Source organism: Salvelinus namaycush, chromosome 20 (genome assembly GCF_016432855.1).
Source record: "Salvelinus namaycush isolate Seneca chromosome 20, SaNama_1.0, whole genome shotgun sequence".
Lineage (NCBI taxonomy): Eukaryota > Metazoa > Chordata > Actinopteri > Salmoniformes > Salmonidae > Salvelinus > Salvelinus namaycush.
In genome coordinates, this window is record NC_052326.1 from 26,739,870 (window position 1) to 26,762,153 (window position 22,284).

A 22,284-nucleotide genomic window follows, 5' to 3' on the forward strand; every position below is an offset into this window, starting at 1 on the left:
TCTTTAATTTATGACCTTACTCTATAGAACTTGGGAATGGGACCGTGGCTTTGATGTAGTCAGTCAGTGGAGTGCATGCTGCACTGACTCTATCTGCTGGTTTTAAAATAACCATGATGTCGGGCTGTGGCTCTGCTCAACCTCATTACCCATTTACCCCAAGGTACCCTCTGCTCTGCCATGGCACACTTCGCAACTGGAACACACATCTGCAGCTTGACACCACATCACTCTGCCCTAGATCAGCACATGTAAGGGCTGAGACGCACCAATGGCGTTTGCTGGCTGAGAGTCCTTACACCTCACAACGTAATTTGCGAACTGAGTGCGTGACAATTTTACATGTAGAATTGCATGAAATATGTCAGCAGTCATCTACAGCGGGTGGTCCCTTAAACACAGCACGCTGAACGATCGGCAGACGAACACTAGATCCACATTTTAGTTTGATGTGTGCGAGCCTTAATGTAATGCCTTCCTGGCTCATACTCTCATTCCTACTGTATGTAATGACAGCAGTGTGATGTATGGCTGCTTTGAAACAAGGTTGAAAGGAGCTATTGATGATGATGATGATTAATGGTACTGCTGTGGTAGTGTGTCTTTAATGCTAAGTGTTTGACCTCTACAGTAGCTGGAGGCTGAGAGCTGTGTCTCATCCTCACCTAAGGACTGTAAATGTAGACATTTAACCCTATCAGGGGATTGGGAAATAAACAACTGTCTTAAATATTTTGAGGAAGAGCTGGGGAAAGTCCCAGCTGCTTAGGAGAGTCATTTCCTGTAGGCGGATAGGGGCAGAGGTGTAAAGGGACAGTGGTCCTGACTTGTGCTATAGGGGATGTCTCTTTCCTCAGTGTTGTGGTTACTGCCCACATGATCCTCATCTGCTGTGACTTGATTGGCATTTGTTGGGCATCTGGGACAAGGAGCTCTAACCCGGTTGCACTCCTTTAAGGGCTTCCGTGTGGTCTCTCCCTGTTCTCTCTTTCTCACCTATTCTCTCACCTTCTCTCTTCACTTCTCTCTGGTATTTATCTCAAGTGCTCTCTGTTTCGCGCTCTCGCTCTGCTACTTCCCCTTACCTGCATTTCACCAAGGGAACTTAAACTGTCAACATTTGTAGCTAGGCGGGGCGTAATGTCTTACACTTCGATAATTGAATTCGACATATTATTTTCCTGAATTGTCATGGTTCTGGCAGCTAACCTGGTGCCAGGCTTGTTTGGTCACTGCCTGCTTGCTGCTAAGCTCAAGTGGAATTGACCCAAACTGTGATTTCATTATGGGGTTGGCTACAGATAGTGAAAATACAAATCCTTTCTATCCTGTTCATTGTTTTGTGGTGACATATATCTTTAGTAACGTTGGAAAGAGAGGTCAATCTATGCCATTGAACATTCACCGGATGGTTGGAAACAGGATCTCTTAATATTTTAGAGAACGAAAGGGGTGTATCTGCCTCCCAAACCCCCCCAGCCTGAGAACATGTTCTCTGCTGTGTAAGCCCACACACTGTACATTTACAGTAGCAAGCACATCAAGATTAGGTACAAAAAACTAGAGGTTCAGATTTGGGACTGGATGGTATCTTTTTTTTACAGATGACATATTCCAGTGTACAGAAGTTAAAACAGAGATGTGTAGAATACATGTTATAGGCTACATCTCCCATAAGGTTTAGAGGTCCAGTGCTGTCCAACCCTCAGCCTGTCATGTTAAGAGCTTCTCCCAGGGTTGATCTATACTGAACAAAAATAAACGCAACATGTAAAGTGTTGGTCCCATGATTCATGATCTGAAATAAAAGATCCCGTAAATGTTCCTTACGCACAAAAACCTTATTTCGCTCAAATTTTGTGCACACATTTGTTTACATCCCTGTTAGTGAGCATTTCTCCTTTGCCAAGATAATCCATCCAATTGACAGGTGTGGCAAATCAAAAAGCTGATTAAACGGCATGCTCATTACACAGGTGCACCTTGTGCTGGGGACAATGAAAAAGCCACTCTAAAATGTGCAGTTTTGTAACACAACACAATATTCAAAAGGCACTCGCACATCTGAGCAATCTTATTTGCAGGTGCATGGCAACAATTGAACAAATTGAAGGAAAAAGGAAACCGCACACTGCTCTTGATAGTATCACCGATATTTAATGAACTTAAGTACCTTTGTCAGAGCTTTTACGAAGGCCGTGTGGCCGATACGTAAGCTTATTAAATATCGGTGATACTATCAAGAGCAGTGTGCGGTTTCCTTTTTCCTTCAATTTAACACAACACAATGCCACAGATGTCTCAAGTTGAGGGAGCGTGCAATAGGAAAGCTGACTGCAGGAATGGCCACCAGAGCTATTACCAGATAATTTAATTTTCATTTCTCTACCATAAGCCGTTTTAGAGAATTTGGCAGTACATCCCGCAGACCGCGTGTATGGCGTTGTGTGGGCGAGCAGTTTACTGATGTCAACGTTGGGGTTATGGTATGGGTGGGGTTATGGTATGGGCAGGCATACGCTATGGACAACGAACACTATTCGATTTTATCAATGGCAATTTGAATTCACAAAAATACCGTGATGAGATCCTGAGGCCCATTTTTTTTAACAGTATTTGTGACCAACAGATGCATATCTGTACTCCCAGTCATGTGAAATCCATAGATTAGGGCCTAAAGAATTTATTTCAATTGACTGATTTCCTCATATGAACTGTAACTCAGTTGTTGCGTTTATATATTTGTTCATTATTGGTCTGAGTGTGTTACACAACATGATTTCATGTGATGTTATGTTACAACAGAATGGGGGTATTGTCACTATTAGAAAAGGATTTCATTATTTGACAACATCACATAGTTATGTGGTGTAACTAGGCCTAGTTAGATAGGTTAAATCATTTTCCAAAAAAATAAAAATAAATAGGGGCTAGCTTTACAGAAACATTATCAGGTAACTCGACCCCTGAGGAGTTAACATACTGTACACTCACTTAAATCTTTTGAGAGTCTGGTGGGCTGTGTTGTCTTAATCCTGACGCACACACACACTTGGTGCCCTGGCGCTCATACAGGCTCAGTGTGTGTTTAATCTCTCCCTGGCTTCACTTCTCTGCTGAGAGCATTCCTGGCACACTCCAGAGCTGGCACCTTGCCCCCCCCCCCCCCCCCCTCCTTTCCCAACAACAACCCCCATTCCTAAAGCAGAGCTTCCTTCTCTACAGAGGCACCCCTTTGAAGGACGGTCTAGTTTTGTTTAAAGGGCAGATTCTCCTCGCATACTGTTTCCAAGTCTCTTGCCTGTCATAGACCTCTGCCCAAGCATTCCACTTGGCAGAGAACATAATTAAGGGAATGTCTGCTCTACTGATACGTAGCATAACCTTCTCTCATGTGATCTGTTTTCCTATTTTTCTGTCTCTTTCGCCATTTTGAAAATCAGTGGCTACATGACTGCCTGTGATGATGGCCGAATAAAGTCCTAAAATGCATGGCTCGTTATTCGAGTTCACATCTTGCTTTATATTATCATAGGGAATTCTGAATGAATATAGGCAACTAGAATACAGACTGAGGTAGGCTAATTATCTCACGTAACCAAAATATTAAGTTCTCCTTTTCCAATTATGTAACTCATCAAAGCTGCAGAAGGTCTTCTAACTGACGTAACATATGGTTCAGGATGTAAATGTCAAGATTTGTATTGCCACTTGTGAGGATGAGTTGGCTGAATTACTTTGATCTCTCTGGCATTTGCTCAGTGCTGTCATGATAAAGATGGCACTATTTGACTTGAAGGATAGGATGTGGTATAAGCTTGCTCAGTTGAACTCTTGGACAGTTTAACTGTGCAGTTACCATTTCAAGATTGATACAAGGTGTACCAATCTACACATCTAGGCTTGCGTGGAAGAGGCACCAAGGCACCCCTTTCATCTCCCCAGAGGAATCTGGGATTAAATGTTAAATTGAACCTCCTTGGCACAGCTTTGACCCTCTTTTCCAAAGCATCTGACTGTTCTCCATTTTTAATGTCCCTCTGACACATTCTCCTCACCAATTTGTTTATTTGCGAGTTCCTTTCTGTGTGCACAGACCACACCGACGTGTGTCTGCGAGAGAAGTGTCCCTTCTTCCCAGTCCTCCCTCCAGCTCCTGTTCCCTCTGCTCCCTCCAGCTCTTGTTCCCTCTGCTCTGGGCCTGTAGGGTTCCAGTGCTGCAGTGGCTTGACTGTGAGCAGAAAGATTTAAGCCCTGTCAAACATGCTGCTCAGTTTTCCCTCCTTTCTGCTCCTCACTTCTCTACTCCTCTCTAACTCTTCCCACTCGCTGTCATTGTGGCGCCGGGTGTTTAAATATGCCTTGTGCCAGCCTGGGATCCGGTAGCTTCCACAGTGCTGCTGGCTGTTTGTCTGGTTGGTTGGGTTTTCTCCTCCTCCACCAGAGCTAAGCTGAGAGGTTCTGTTCCCTGGCCCATATCCTGAGCCCCCAGACAAAGAGACTATTGATTACTATTGAGGCGGAAGAGACTGGGGCTTGTTTTCACGACAGGTTTGATTTGATTAGGTGTGTTTTGTGCCTACAGGGCAGAGACGACATGCTACAAATAGAACCTCTGGTGACCTTAAACACACCGCTGCATATAGAATGGAGAACTGAGGAAAGAATAGGATTGGTTTGTTTTTTTGACAACTTTATTGTTTGATTTTCACAAACCAAATATGGAAGTAATCAACTGTAAAGAGATCCAGACCGATTTAGACAGGATTATCCTGTAAAAGAGAACATCATTAACACCACTAATACTTTGTATTAATTTATTGTCTACTAACAGATCCTTACAAATGTCTGGTTGGATGATATTGGAGAGGGCCTGATTGTCTGTCTGTAACTTATAATGATTCCTGAATTCATGTTGTCAGGGAGTTCTGAACAACAGGATACATTACAGTGCCTTCAGAAAGTATTCACACCCCTTGACATTTTCCACATTTTGTTGTTACCGCCTGAATTTAAAATGGAATACATTTAAAAAATGTGTCACTGACCCCATTGCCCCATAATGTCAAAGTGGAATTATGTTTTTTGAAATGTTTACATATTAATAAAAAATTTAAAATGAAAAGCTGAAATGTCTTAAGTCTAGTTATTCAACCCCTTTGTTATGGCAAGCCTAAATAATTTCAGGAGTAAAGGTTTGCTTAACAAGTCACATAAGTTGCATGGACTCACTCTGTGTGCAATAATGGTGTTTTACATGATTGTTGATTGACTACCTCATCTCTGTACCCCACACACATAATTATCTGTAAGGTCCCTTAGTCGAGCAATACATTTCAAACACAGATTCAACAGCAAAGCCAAGGGAGATTTTCCAATGCCTCGCAAAGAAGGGCACTTATTGGTAGATGGGTAAAAATACAAAAAGAAGACCTTTTAATGACACTTTGGATGGTGTATCAACACACCCAGTCACTACAAAGATACAACCAGCCTTCCTAACTCCGTTGCCGGAGAGGAAGGAAACTGCTCAGGGTTTTCACCACGACGCCAATGGTGACTTTAAGGGGCGGTTTCACGTACAGAGTTTTAATTAAAGTCAGGACTAGGCTAATTCTAATTAAATTAATCCAGATTTGTTTTTAAATGGCCGTCTAAGACATTGCTTAACTTCAGATTAATTAGTTCTAGACTAAGGTAAGGACTAACCAGTTAATCTGTGTGAAGTCTGATTAGATTAACGATGTGCACTTAGTGCTGAACTAAGGATGCTTCAAAAACCAGGGATGGGACACTAATACATAAGCATTGTGTGGAATTGGAGCAAGTCACCTAAACCAAGCAATGGACGAAGATAAAAGAATTTCAGTGACATTGAAAAAAAACTCTTGAAGCGAATTGTGTCAAATCACCCAATTATGAAGAACAGACAGCATGATTCATCAACAGAAAACAAGAAAAAGAATGCCTGGACTACCATTTGTAATGAATTTAACTCAAATGAAAAGTTAATAAAAGAACACTACAACAACTTCAGGTAAGATACTGTATTGGTTGGCACACTTTTACAAATCAGTCACTTTGAAATGTTATTTTTCTTGAGTAACACAACACAGTGGAGCCTAAATGTATTTGTTTGACAGAAATGTTACACAAATAATATCATAAATAATAAGTAATATAATTTCTATTTTGTCTTGTCTTTCTAAGGTCCTGTGGAAAAACTTACAAGTCAATTTAGACATATGATGTTGCTCGTAGGGAGCATTTTAAGACTGTTAAGACCTTAGACAGATGAGCTGGGGGACTTGTTGACCGGGATCATTAAGAGCCAGCAACCCCTGGAAGGGGTGACATATTGGACACTTCAGATGGGAGACCGTTCCAATCCTCAATTGGTAGGATTCACTCAGGATGTGCCATCCCCGTGCCATCCCCGTAATGCAGGGAATATGTCATGTTGTCAGTCAACTCTTGTCCATTTCTGTCACTGTCTGCCTCAACCATGGGAACATCTGGGTCATCCTCATGTTTCAATGTGAGGATCTGGGCAGCCATGCTGTTTGAGGTCATTGTGAAGCACTGCTGTTGCAATTATGACAATGCAGTATCTTCTTGGTTGAAAGCGCAATGTGTTTCTGAGACATTGGAAACAACTCTTCCAAACATGCGCTCCACCTCTGGTGCGGGTATGAGCTTGGTTGTACCGTTGTTGCTCAGGTCCTATTGCATGAAGATAGGGGGTGAACAAGAAGTTGGTCTGTGCATACCCACACTAACCAAGTATGATTCCACCATGTTGTCCTCCTTCAAGCTGAGCATACAAAGAGGAGTTTTGGAAAATCCTTGAGTCATGAGTTGCACCTTTCCAACGTGCAACAATGTTGGAGAACTGCAAATTGGGAGTGTGCACACTTTGTACATTTATTGAGAACCCGTTTTTAAGATTCCTGTACTCCTCAGCATCTGCTGTAGAGGGACACGATGGGAATATGACATCCATCTATACAGCCAATGACTCCAGGGAAGTCCCAATATTCATTGAACCCTATCTTGTAGTTGGCTTGGGCAGCAGCATTAGGGAACTTGATGTAATTGTCTTTCAGTTCACCTATAGCATTGCAGACTTTGTGGACTAGGAAGGTTCCAGATGCCAAAATACGTCAAGGTGATCAATACTTGAAGGGATGGCCCTTCCCGGAAAAGAGTCAGGTGAAATTCTTGGCTCAAGCAAACAAATATCAGCTGCATTTTCTATTTACATACAGAAAATGATTTCATCAGTGGGTTAACCCTGTCTATAACCGCCCTTCTGTCTGGCCTTGGTGGTTCACTTTGATCATCATTGAAATAGTCAAGGTAATCAATTTTCCTCCATTGCCAAGGTCAACCTGGGGGCCAACAATCATTATTCTGAAGTTAAACCTTCCTCTGGCCAGGTTTTATTCAAGCCTCCAATTAGATCTAGATTAACTCTAACCGTCCTTCTGAAAATCAAACTTTTAAAATCTAGACTAGGGCAAGTCAAACTATTATTTTAAACTATGTCTGAGAAATGCAATTTGTTAGTCCAGTTTAAAAGTGCAATTTAGTCTAGGATCAGGTTTAATCTTTTTCAATTTAGTCTAGGATCAGGTGTCCGTAAAACCTCCCCTGTAACAGTTGGAGTTTAATGGCTGTGATAGGAGAAAACTGAGCATGGATCAACATTGTAGTTACTCCACAATACTAACATTGAGAGAGTGAAAAGAAGGAAGCCTGTACAGAATAAAAATATTCCAAAACATGCATCCTGTTTGCAACAAGGCACTAAAGTAATACTGCAAAAAATGTGGCAAAGCAATTAAGCCTTTGTCCTGAATACAAAGTGTTACGCTTGGGTCAATTACACATTACTGAGTACCACTCCATATTTTCAAGCATAGTGGTGGCTGCATCGTGTTATAGCTATGCTTGTAATCGTTAAAGACTGGGGAGTTTTTCAGGATAAAAAAATAAACGGAACGGAGCTAGGCAAAATCAGGCAAAATCTTAGAGGAAAACCTGGTCTGCTTTGCAACAAACACTGGGAGATGCATTCACCTTTCAGCAGGAGGATAACCTAAAACACAAGGCCAAATTTACACTGGAGTTGCTTACCAAGAAGACCGTGAATGTTCCTAAGTGGCCGAGTTATAGTTTTTGCTCAAATATAATTGAAAATCTATGGCAAGACCTGAAAATGGTTGTCTAACAATGATCAAAAAACAATTTGACAGAGCTTGAAGAATTTTGAAAAGAATAATGGGCAAATGTTGCACAATCCAGGTGTGGAAAGCTCTTAGAGATTTACCCAGAAACACTCACAGCTGTAATCTCTGCCAACGCTGCTTCTACAAACTATTGACTTGGGTGTGAATACTTATGTAAATGGGATTTCTGTATTTCATTTTCAATAAATTTGCAAAAATGTCTAAAAACATGTTTTCACTTTGTCATTATGGGGTATTGTGTGTAGCTGGGTGAGAAATAAATATATTTAATCAATTTTGTTAGTAATAGTTTCTGAAGGCACTGTATGTAGTTTTGCTCTTTGAATATATTTGCAGACTGAAGGAATCTATTTTTAATGGAGATCTAGGTTATGGCTAACTGGGATATGGTTCAGGTTCAGCCCATGTCTGTTTTCAAAGCTGTTACTCCACTTTTTTGTTTCTTGTTATTTCTGATGATGAGTCTGTATGGGTTCTTTTCATTATAATTTCACTCTTCGCTGGGCAGTCATTTGAGTGTCCCAACCAGAACTTCTCAAGCTGTTTGCTGATAAGCAGTTTTCCCCTGTGTTGCCAGTGTGGTTTTCAGGAAGAGGAATGAGTTTTGCAAATCAGCTTACTAAAAGAATCACTCAATATGGTTTGAAGTATGTAACCCTTTGGATACAGGGAGATGGATGTCTGCATTGTGAATACATGCATAAAGGGTAGCTATTAGAGAATGGTGATCAGTCAAGGAGAATTCTAGGCACTATGTTATTGTGAAACGTTGTGTCTTTCATTATGGGGTTATGAGTAGACATACAGTTCCTTCAGAAAGTATTCATACCCATTGATTTATTCCACATTTTGTTGTTACAGCCTGAATTCAAAATGGATTAAAAAAATAATAACACCCATTTACACACAATACCCCATAATGACAGTGAAAACATGTTTGCAAATGTATTGAAAATTAAATACAGAAATATCTCACACCACTGAGTCAATACTTTGTAGAAGCACCTTTGGCAGCGATTACAGCTGTGAGTCTTTCTGGCTAAGTCTCTAAGAGCGTTCCACACCTGGATTGTGCAACATTTGCCCATTTTTATTATTTTCATAATTCTTCAGGTTCTGTCATTGATTGCTGATCATTGCTAGACAATCATTTTCAAGTCTTGCCCTAGATTTTCAAGTAGATTTAAGGCAACTGTATCTTGGCCACTTGGGGAAAATTCGGTGTGTATTTGACCTTGTGTGTTTTAGATTATTGTCCTGCTGAAAGATATGTTTATCTCCCAGTATCTGGTGGAAAGCAGACTGAACCAGGTTTTCCTCTAGGACTTTGCCTGTGCTGAGCTCCATTCCATTTATTACAAGCATAACCATACCCATTATTACAAGCATACCCATAACATGAGGCAGCTTGAAAATATGGAGAGTGGTCCTCAGTAGTGTGTTGTATTGGATTTGTGCCAAACATAACATTTTGTATTCAGGACAAAATGTTAATTGCGTTATCGTGTTTTTTTGCAGTATTACTTTAGTGCCTTATTGCAAACAGGATGCATGTTTTTGGAATATTTGTATTCTGTACAGTCTTGCTTCTTTTAACTCTGTGGTGGCTGCATCACTTATTGCACACAGTGAGTCCATGCAACTTATGTGACTTATTAAGCTTATTTAGACAACTTATTTAGGCTTGCCATACCAAAGGGGTTGAATACTTATTGACTCAAGACGTTTCAGCTTTTCATTCTTTAAATTAATTTGTAAAAATGTTGAAATACATAATTCCACTTTGACGTATGTGTGTGTGTGGTGTGACAAAATATCTAAATTTAATTCATTTTAAATTCAGGAAATGTCAAGGGTTGTGAGAACTTTCTGAAGGCACTGTAAGTAATGTATGTGATGTAAATCCAGATTTTGAAGCATTAATACTGCGTCTCTCCTCTTCCTCTCCTGTCAGATGGGATCCACTTCGTGTCGGCCCAGTGTCTGCTCCAGGTCACCATCATCACAGACGAAATGCTCTCCAACAGCATCACGCTGCGATTGGCCAACACCTCCCAGGAGCACTTCCTGTCCCTGCTATTGGCCCAGTTCTTGGAGGGCGTGGCCTGCGTTCTGTCAGCAGACCGCGAGGACGTCGTAGTGTTCAACATCCAGGATGACACAGACGTCAGCGCCCGGATCCTCAATGTCAGCCTGTCTGTGGCCGTGCCCAGGGAGGGCCCGCGTGGGGGAGGAGAGGGGTCCCGGGGGGACGGACGAGTGGACAGAGGGACAGCAGGGGCCAATGGAGCGGCAGAGTACTTTGGTTCTGAGGAGCTACAGGAGAGGTTGTACCTGAACCGCAGTCTGCTGGCCCACATCTCCTCCCAGCAGGTGCTGCCCTTCGATGACAACATCTGCCTGAGAGAGCCCTGCGAGAACTACATGAAGTGTGTGTCCGTGCTGAAGTTTGACAGCCTGGCGCCATTCGTGGCGTCTGACACCATCCTTTTCCGACCCATCCACCCCATCGCCGGGCTGCGCTGCCGCTGCCCCACCGGCTTCACAGGAGACTACTGCGAGACAGAGATCGACCTGTGCTACTCCAAACCCTGTGGAACCCACGGCCTGTGTCGCAGCAGAGAGGGAGGCTACACCTGCGAGTGCCTCAATAACTATACAGGTAAATGACCTCTCTCTCTTGATATGATGTTGAATTATAAATGAAGATATTTCACTTCGTAGATGACGTACGTGTCACAAAAAGCAAACCATTATAAAAACCCAAAAGAAGATTTGGATATGTGTGCAGCATGTCCTGTATTTATAGTGAATGGCCTCATACCCGTCAGACACAACGGCAAGAATAATGTTGTTTCATATTCTCACTAAGTGGCCATAAAGTACATTTTAATGTCTAATGTCCCATTGGAAATTCTATGGATGTAATCAATCTTGTTAATTAATTATTTCATTAATTCATTCCGTCCTACCCTCCGGTCTATGTATTGACATGTTACAGCCTGGCTAAGGGCCTATACAGTGATGACACCTGTTCAGCTGGACAAAGGCAGTGTGATGACTTATTGATTTTAATAATCCCTGGACCAATGAGGCGGGACTACATTAAACATGAGCCAGCCTGTTAACTGTTCATACTTCTTACCCTTCCCCATTGTCTGTCTGAGAGAATGAAAAGGGCAGTCTGTGTGTGAGATGACAAGTTAAAAAAAATAAAAAAAAATACATCTCAATCCAGCAGGGATCAATGAGAGATTATGAACTTGCATAAAGGAAGTGTGTGTGGGAGGAAGTCTGGATCACATTCTGTCTTGGTTGGGCTAACAGGGTCTTACAATGTGAGCGCTATGAAGAATAACCAGGTCCATGGTGCACCAGAGTGTGGGATTGCCTTCCTGGGGTCTATCTTGTAGCATTACAGTGATGAGTGTCTCTGAATGGGGAAAACAATAGCAATTTGGCCGGTCAGCAGCAGAGTAGCTCTGAGAGGAATAATGGAAGGAGGTGCTGAATTATGGATGGCTACAGATTGAAAGAGGGAGAGTGTCTCCTGCCTGTAACAATGCCCCCTGGTAAAAAAAATAGCTGGGATGGATAAAATGTAACTAAACATACTGTGTAAAGGCGGTGGGCTCTGAGGAATGGTGGAAAGGAAGAACTTTTAAAAGCTTCCATTTTTGAAGATGGCGGTACTCTGTTATTCATTACTATCTCAGTCCCCATCTCAAATGGGTTCGCTTTTAAAGTCTTCTTTTTTTACACTTAAAGCACATTTAGGGAGGAAAGATTATGCATACACTGCGCTAAATATTGTCATATCCTGAAAATATCAGAGGATCTGCTTTCTCTGCTTCGGGGGAGAGTTGTAGAATGGAGAGAAAGGGAAGGGAATGAACATATGCTAATATGAACAAATACCAGAGTCTTTGCCCTCTGTTTATCAAAGGGTTGTGGGGTTGAATGAAAGTTAATTTAATTTCACCCGAGCCCTGCTCTCTCCCTATGGTACATACAGTATGTTCTTTGAAGTTAACTGCTGCTCTAGTTAGATAAAAGCATGAAATATGGTTGGATTCTCGCTCCTTTCTATAGAGATGGATTAATCGTTTCTGGTATCCTTTTTCATTTTTAATATAATTTTTTCATTTCACCTTTATTTAACCAGGTAGGCCAGTTGAGAACAAGTTCTCATTTACAACTGCGACCTGGCCAAGATAAAGCAAAGCAGTGCGACAAAAAACAACAACACAGAGTTACACATGGAATAAACAAAACTACAGTCAATAACACAATAGAAAAATCTATATACAGTGTGTGCAAATGGCATAAATAGGCCATAGTAGCGAAGTAATTACAGTTTAGCAAATTAACACTGGAGTGATAGATGTGCAGATGATGATGTGCAAGTAGAAATACTGGTGTGCAAAAGAGCAACAACAAAAGTAAATAAAAACAATATGGGGAGGAGGTAGGTAGTTGGATGAGCTATTTATAGATGGGCTGTGTACAGCTGCAGCGATCGGTGAGCTGCTCAGATAGCTGATGCTTAAAGTTAGTGAGGGAGATATAAGTCTCCAACTTCAGCGATTATTATTTTTTTTTTTCTCGATTCGTTCCAGTCATTGGCAGCAGAGAACTGGAAGGAAAGGCGGCCAAAGGAGGTGTTGGCTTTGGGGATGACCAGTGAGATATACCAGCAGGAGCACGTGCTATGGGTGGGTGTTGCTATGGTGACCAGTGAGCTGAGATACGGCGGAGCTTTACCTAGAAAAGACTTATAGATCACCTGGAGCCAGTGGGTCTGGCGACGAATATGTAGTGAGGGCCAGCCGACGAGAGCATACAGGTCGCAGTGGTGGGTAGTATATGGGGCTTTGGTGACAAAACGGATGGCACTGTGATAGACTGCATCCAGTTTGCTGAGTAGAGTGTTGGAGGCTATTTTGTAAATGACATCGCCGAAGTCGAGGATCATTAGGATGGTCAGTTTTACGAGGGTAAGTTTGGCAGCGTGAGTGAAGGAGGCTTTGCTGCGAAATAGGGAACCGATTCTAGATTTAATTTTGGATTGGAGATGCTTAATATGAGTCTAGAAGGAGAGTTTACAGTCTAGTCCGACACCTAGGTATTTGTAGTTGTCCACGTATTCTAAGTCAGAACTGTCCAGAGTAGTGATGCTAGTTGGGCGGGCAGCGATCGGTTGAAAAGCATGCGTTTAGTTTTACCAGCGTTTAAGAGGAGTTGGAGGCCACGGAAGGAGTGTTGTATGGCATTGAAGCTCATTTGGAGGTTTGTTAACACAGTATCCAAAGAAGGGCCAGATGTATACAGAATGGTGTCGTCTGCGTAGAGGTGGATCAAGGAATCACCCACAGCAAGAACTACATCGTTGATATATACAGAGAAAATAGGTTATATATACAGTGGGGAGAACAAGTATTTGATACACTGACGATTTGGCAGGTTTTCCTACTTACAAAGCATGTAGAGGTCTGTAATTTTTATCATAGGTACACTTCAACTGTGAGAGATGGAATCTAAAACAAAATTACAGAAAATCACATTGTATGATTTTTAAGTAATTCATTTGCATTTTATTGCATGACATAAGTATTTGATCACCTACCAACCAGTAAGAATTCTGGCTCTCACAGACCTGTTAGTTTTTCTTTAACCTGTCTGGCTCTGGCGTTCCGCTAGCGGAACTCCTCCCACATTCCACGGAAAAGGCAGAGCGCGAAATTCAAAAGATATTTTTTAGAAATATTTAACTTTCACACATTAACAAGTCCAATACAGCAAATGAAAGATACACATCTTGTGAACCCAGTCAACATGTCCGATTTTTTAAATGTTTTACAGCGAAAACACCACATATATTTATGTTAGCTCACCACCAAATACAAAAAAGGACAGACATTTTTCACAGCACAGGTAGCATGCACAAAGCCAACCTAACTAACCAAGAACCAACCAAACTAACCAAGAAACAACTTCATCAGATGACAGTCTTATAACATGTTATACAATAAATCTATGTTTTGTTCGAGAAATGTGCATATTTGAGGTATAAATCAGTTTTACATTGCAGCTACCATCACAGCTACCGTCAGAAATAGAACCGAAGCAGCCAGAGTAATTACAGACACCAACGTCAAATACCTAAATACTCATCATAAAACATTTCTGAAAAATCGATGGTGTACAGCAAATTAAAGACAAACATCTTGTGAATCCAGCCAATATTTCCGATTTTTTAAGTGTTTTACAGCGAAAACACAATATAGCATTATATTAGCTTACTACAATAGCCTACCACACTACCGCATTCATTCATCAAGGCACGTTAGCGATAGCAATAGGCACGTTAGCGATAGGGAATAAACCAGCAAAAGATATTAATTTTCACTAACCTTCATAAACCTTCATCAGATGACAGTCCTATAACATCAGGTTATACATACACTTATGTTTTGTTTGAAAATGTGCATATTTAGAGCTGAAATCAGTGGTTATACATTGTGCTAACGTAGCATCTTTTTCCCAGAATGTGCGTATATTTTTATGACACTCAACTATTCTGACCAAATAACTATTCATAAACGTTACTAGAAAATACATGTTGTATAGGAAATTATAGATACACTAGTTCTTAATGCAATCTCCGTGTTAGAATTCTAAAAATAACTTCATTACGACATCCAGCTTAGGTATAGCGAGAGAGTGCCCAAACTCAAGGCGCAAACGACTATTTCACATGTTCGACAGATATATGAAATAGCATCATAAAATGGGTCCTACTTTTGATGATCTTTCATCAGAATGTTGTACAAGGGGTCCTTTGTCGGGAACAATCATTGTTTGGATTTAGAATGTCCTCTTCTCCAGTCAATTAGCACGGAAAGCTAGCAAAGTGGCGCTAAGCTCTCCTTCCTGAACAAAGGCACACAACGCAACACGCCTAACGTCCCGAATAAATTTCAATAATCTAATAAAACTATATTGAAAAAACATACTTTACGATGATATTGTCACATGTATCAAATAAAATGAAAGCCGGAGATATTAGTCGTCCATAACGACAGCTTTACAGAAGGCAATACCAGGTCCCTTCACGCGCTCTCCAGAAAACAGGAAACTGGTGACACGTCATGCCGAGAGCTATTATTCGACCCCAGATCAAGTTACACACTCCATTTCTTCTCTCACTGCTTGTCGACATCTAGTGGAAGACGTATGAAGTGCATGTATTCTAATAAATATCAAGGACATTAATAGGCAGGCCCTAGAACAGTGCATTGATTTCAGATTTTCCACTTCCTGTCAGGAAGTTTGCTGCAAAATGAGTTCTGTTTTACTCACAGATATAATTCAAACGGTTTTAGAAACTAGAGAGTGTTTTCTATCCAATAGTAATAATAATATGCATATTGTACGAGCAAGAATTGAGTACGAGGCCGTTTAAATTGGGCACGATTTTCCCCCAAAGTGAAAACAGCGCCCTCTGTCCTCAACAGGTTAAGAAGCCCTCCTGTTCTCCACTCTTTACCTGTATTAACTGCACCTGTTTGAACTCGTTACCTGTATAAAAGACACCTGTCCACACACTCAATCAAACAGACTCCAACCTCTCCACAATGGCCAAGACCAGAGAGCTGTGTAAGGACATCAGGGATAAAATTGTAGACCTGCACAAGGCTGGGATGGGCTACAGGACAATAGGCAAGCAGCTTGGTGAGAAGGCAACAACTGTTGGCGCAATTATTAGAAAATGGAAGAAGTTCAAGATGACGGTCAATCACCCTCGGTCTGGGGCTCCATGCAAGATCTCACCTCATGGGGCATCAATGATCATGAGGAAGGTGAGAGATCAGCCCAGAACTACACGGCAGGACCTGGTCAATGACCTGAAGAGAGCTGGGACCACAGTCTCAAAGAAAACCATTAGTAACACACTACGCCATCATGGATTAAAAATCCTTGCAGCGTACGCAAGGTCCCCCTGCTCAAGCCAGCGCATGTCCAGGCCCGTCTGAAGTTTGCCAATGACCATCTGGATGATCCAGAGGAGGAATGGGAGAAGGTCATGTGGTCTGATGAGACAAAAATAGAGTTTTTTGGTCTAAACTCCACTCCGTGTTTGGAGGAAGAAGAAGGATGAGTACAACCCCAAGAACACCATCCCAACCGTGAAGCATGGAGGTGGAAACATCATTCTTTGGGGATGCTTTTCTGCAAAGGGGACAGGACGACTGCACCGTATTGAGGGGAGGATGGATGGGGCCATGTATCGCGAGATCTTGGCCAACAACCTCCTTCCCTCAGTAAGAGCATTGAAGATGGGTCGTGGCTGGGTCTTCCAGCATGACAACGACCCGAAACACACAGCCAGGGCAACTAAGGAGTGGCTCCGTAAGAAGCATCTCAAGGTCCTGGAGTGGCCTAGCCAGTCTCCAGACCTGAACCCAATAGAAAATCTTTGGAGGGAGCTGAAAGTCCGTATTGCCCAGCGACAGCCCCGAAACCTGAAGGATCTGGAGAAGGTCTGTATGGAGGAGTGGGCCAAAATCCCTGCTGCAGTATGTGCAAACCTGGTCAAGAACTACAGGAAATGTATGATCTCTGTAATTGCAAACAAAGGTGTCTGTACCAAATATTAAGTTCTGCTTTTCTGATGTATCAAATACTTGTGTCATGCAATAAAATGCAAATTAATTACTTAAAAATCATACAATGTGATTTTCTTGATTTTTTTTAGATTCCGTCTCTCACAGTTGAAGTGTACCTATGATAAAAATTACAGACCTCTACATGCTTTGTAAGTAGGAAAACCTGCAAAATCGGCAGTGTATCAAATACTTGTTCTCCCCACTGTATATACAAGTACATCAGTGTTAATACTTCTACTAGGACAGTGGGTTAGCGCAATTAAGTAAACTCTGTGTACAGTTTACAACCATACTCTGTTCTATGGTTCAAATCTTGGCAAGACTTGGTCACACAAGTGTGGGTGACCATAATATGTTGTGCTAGTGAGTGGGTATGTGTGAGTGATTGACTGTGTAGGCTTAGTCACTGAGGTTCAGGATGAGCAGCATTCTTTCTCATGTACCACTGTGGATGTGTGAAAGCTGAACTGTGGAGGACGATGGTTCGTGGTGTGTGTCTTGTGAGTCAGGTGTAGGAGGAGCAGAGGGATCCTCATCAATTGCACTTAGATCAGGACTGTACCGCCTGTACGGGCCAGCTCAGTTCAACTCAATCTACCAAGCCTGCCTGCCGGGTAATAGGAGTATTAATATGATCCAGACATACAGTACACTTGTGTTAGCTGATGATTTATGACGTATGTATCACGCTTTCAGGCTTGCTCTAATATTTGCTGAAACAAGGCTGAGAGAGCAGTCAACCTGTCTCCTCTCCAAGACAGGGCTGGGTTGATGGGTTTGTCCTGGATGGAATCTATAGCTCCTGCTGTTCAACATGACTGACAGTTGGATTTGACACTGTCCCGCTGTGCCGAGAGTGTGTGTGGGCTCAATTGGCTGGTGTGCGTGTTTGAGGGAGTTGTGTTTGGGTGTGTGTGTGTCAGAGGGAGTGTGTGTAGATGCTGAATTGCCTGCTCCATGTGGGTGTGTGTGTGTGTGTGTTGGGTTCCGTGGGCGGGTCCAGATGGCAGTATGATGGAAGCGAGAAAAATAACAGATCAGAGCAGCCATCCAATTTACTCACGTTGTGAAGGGCAGAGCGAATGATTAAGTCTGGCTGACTCAGTCTGGAAACAGAACAAATGGACAGAAAACACTTGCATTCTAATGATGCGCGGGTTAACTCATAACCCGCAGTCCCCGTAGGTGGGTTTAGGGTCATGAAATATTGTGTGAATGATAAGAGAGTGGGGATCAAGCGGGTTAAATAAAGAATAATATATATAATAATAATAATAAAATAATACATAATTAAAACGTAAATGTATCATTCTTGTTTCTTGTGCAATTCATATCTATAGCCTACATTGAGGTTATTCTTTCATTAGTTTTATCTGTCGTTAGGGAATGAGTTTACTTCCAAAGTAAAAAACATTGTCTCCTCAACTATAGAAGGTTTTAGCTCAGCCTCTGAATATCAAAAAAGCTAAACAATGATATTCCCATATGCATCGGAGGCACGTCTTTCCCGGGTATTTTACAGCTTGTTTCTAGCAGAACGCATCGCTGTTATACAGTGCATTCGGAAAGTATTCAGACTCTTTGACTTTTTCCACATTTTGTTACTTTATAGCCTTATTCATCAATCTACACACTACCCCATAATGACAAAGCGAAAACATGTTTTTAGAAAAAATGAAATATATACCTTATTTACATTAGTATTCAGACCCTTTACTATGAGACTCGAAATTGAGCACAAGTGCATCCTATTTCCATTGATCATCCTTGAGATGTTTCTACAACTTGATTGGAGTCCACCTGTGATAAATTCAATGGATTGGGCATGATTTGGCAAGGCACACACCTGTTTATATAAGGTCCCACAGTTGACAGTGCATGTCAGAGAAAATACCAAGCCATGAAGTCGAAGGAATTGTCCATAGAGCTCTGAGACAGGATTGTTTAGAGGCACAGATCTGAGGAAGGGTACAAAAAAATGTCTGCAGTATTGAAAGTCCCCAAGAACACAGTGGCCTCCATCATTCTTAAATAGAAGAAGTTTGGAACCACCAAAACTCTATCTAGAGCCGGCCGCCCGGCCAAACTGAGCAATCGGGGGAGAAGGGTCTTGGTCAGGGAGGTTGATCAAGAACCCGATGGTCACTCTGACAGGGCTCCAGAGTTCCTCTGTAGAGATGGGAGAACTTTCCAAAAGGACAACCATCTCTGCAGCACTCCACCAATCAGGCCTTTATTGTAGAGTGGCCAGACGCAAGCCACTCCTCAGTAAAAGGCACATGACAGCCCGCTTGGCGTTTGCCAAAAGGCACCTAAAGGACTCTCAGACCATGAGAAACAAGATTCTCTGGTCTGATAAAATCAAGATCGAACTCTTTGGCCTGAATTGCAAGCGTCACGTCTGGAGGAAACCAGGCACCATTCATCACCTGGCCTATACCATCTCAACTGTGAAGTATGGTGGTGGCAGAATCATGCTGTGGGCATGTTTTTCAGCAGCAGGGACTGGGAGACTAGTCAGGATCGAGGGAAAGATGAACAGAGCAAAGTACAGAGATCCTTGATGAAAACCTGCTCCAGAGCGCTCAGGACCTCAGACTGGGGCGAAGGTTCACCTTCCAACAGGACAACGACCCTAAGCACACAGCCAAGACAACGCAGGAGTGGCTTCGGGACAAGTCTCTGAATGTCCTTGAGTGGCCCAGCCAGAGCCTGGACTTGAACCCGATCAAACATCTCTGGAGAGACCTGAAAATGGCTGTGCAGCGACGCTCCCAATCCAACCTGACAGAGCTTGAGAGGATCTGCAGAGAAGAATGGGAGAAACTCTCCAATTACAGGTGTGCCAAGCTTGTAGCGTCATACCCAAGAAGACTCGAGGCTGTAATCACAGCCAAAGGTGCTTCAACAAAGTACTGAGTATCAAAAACATGTTGGGTCGTTTTAACAGATTTTTAAATTTCCTTATAACCGGTCAAACTGATGTTAATTTTGCTTGGAAAATCTTTCCCATTTTGGGGGTTATTGCATTTTCTCCGTGGTCCCTAAATGTCTTTGCTGCGTGAGAGGAACAGAAATGGAAGAGTAAAGGAAAACAAACTTTACCTATGTCAACTAGATTGAAGGGTTCATACTATCAATTTATGATGTTATTCTGGTGAGCAAGGGGCAATAAGTAATGACAGAAGAGAAGCTGCATCTTGACTAAGAAATAGCATTCCAAGATGTCGGAAAGGATATGCCGAAACAACATATGCCTATCGGGTGCGGGCCTCATAGTCCGGCGGTTACAGATGGGTTATTAGCAATTGTGTTTGTGTGCGGGTGAACAAACAGCTGACCTGTGCATCACTATCGCATACATACAGGTCGTTATTGTACATTTTACATTACATTTTAGTCATTTAGCAGACGCTCTTATCCAGAGCGACTTACAGTAGAGTGCATACATTTTATTACATTTTTACATACTGAGACAAGGATATCCCTACCGGCCAAACCCTCCCTAACCCGGACGACGCTATGCCAATTGTGCGTCGCCCCACGGACCTCCCGGTTGCGGCCGGCTGCGACAGAGCCTGGGCGCGAACCCAGCCCAGCCTGGGCGCGAACCCAGAGACTCTGGTGGCGCAGCTAGCACTGCGATGCAGTGCCCTAGACCACTGCGCCACCCGGGAGACTGTAAAAGAGAATGTGTTCTCAATGACTTACCTGGTTAAATAAAGGTTAAATGTTTGGCAGAGTTACTCCACCTCAAGATTTCCATTTGGTGAAAGGCTTGGCACATGCATACTCAGGCTGACTGGCTCTCGTTCAGGCAAATGAGAAATAAGTGCACTCAGGCTATCCAGAAGGCCAAAGTAAGTTACTTTAAGGAGCAGTTCTCTCTGTGGGTCTAACCCCAAGAAGTTCTGGAAAACGGTTAAAGAAATGGACAATAAACCCTCCTCCTCACATGTCCCTTAATGTTGATGATGTGGTTGTTACTGACAAGGAGCACATGGCTGAGCTCTTCAATCACCACTTCATTAAGTAAGGATTCCTATTTGACTCAGCCATGCCTCCTTGCCCGTCCAACATTACCTCATCTCCCACCCCTTCTAATGTGATTAGACCCGATGCTCCTCCCTCTTTTCCTCTGCCCCGCTACAAAGTTTCTCCCTGCCGGTGGTCACTGAGTCCGAGGTGCAAAAGGAGCTCCCTAAACTTGACCCCAAAAAAATATCTGTCTCAATCCTAGGCCCCACGCACTTCTCAATTTACATCAACAACATAGCTCAGGCAGTAGAAAGCTCTCAAATTTTATATGCAGATTATGGTCTTATACTAAACTGGCCCCTCCCCGGATTTTGTGTTAAACGCTCTAGAACAAAGCTTTTTTAGTGTCCAACAAGCTTTCTCTGGCCTTAACCTTGTTCTGAACACCTCCAAAACAAAGGTCATGTGGTTACTACTTCTGAGAGTTTAGAGCTTGAGGTAATCACCTCATACATTGTACTTGGAAGCATGGCTCGACTGTACACTGTCATTCTCTCAGCACATATCAAATATACAGGCTAAGGTTAAATCTAGATTTGGTTTCCTCTATCGTAATCGCTCCTCTTTGACCCCAGCTGCCAAACTAACCGTGATTCAGATGACCATCCAACCCATGCTAGATTACGGATATGTTATTTATAGATCGGCGGGTACTCTCGAGTGGCTAGATGTTCTTTACTATTCGGCCATCAGATTTGCCACCAATGCTCCTTATAGGACACATCACTGCACTCTATACTCCGCTGTAAACTGGTCATCCAGTCGCAAGACCCACTGGTTGATGCTTATTTATAATACCCTCTTAGGCCTCACTCCCACCTATCTGAGATACCTACTGCAGCCCTCATCCTCCACATACAACACCCGTTCTGCCAAACACATTCTGTTAAAGGTCCCCAAAGCACACACATCCCTGCGTCGCTCCTCTTTTCAGTTCGCTGCAGCTAGCGACTGGAACGAGCTGCAAAAAACACTCAAACTGGACACTTAGAAAAAAAACATTTTTTACCCCCTTTTCTCCCCAATTTTCGTGGTATCCAATCGCTAGTAATTACTATCTTATCTCATCGCTACAATTCCCGTACGGGCTCGGGAGAGACGAAGGTCGAAAGCCATGCGTCCTCCGAAGCACAATCCAACCAAGCCGCACTGCTTCTTAACACAGCGTGCCTCCAACCCGAAAGCCAGCCGCACCAATGTGTCGGAGGAAACACCGTGCACCTGGCTCCCTTGGTTAGCGCACACTGCGTCCGGCCCGCCACAGGAGTCGCTGGAGCGCGATGAGACAAGGATATCCCTACCGGCCAAACCCTCCCTAACCCGGA

At 42.7% G+C, this 22,284-nt stretch overlaps 1 protein-coding gene across 1 annotated transcript in view; it reads left to right on the forward strand.

The window, feature by feature from the left end:
- celsr2 (cadherin, EGF LAG seven-pass G-type receptor 2) overlaps nucleotides 1-22,284 on the forward strand; it is an 89,429-nt gene that overhangs the window by 21,241 nt on the left and 45,904 nt on the right. The window contains 1 exon segment of the mRNA XM_039015348.1: nucleotides 10,207-10,914. Within this exon segment, the coding sequence (XP_038871276.1) occupies nucleotides 10,207-10,914 (708 nt within the window).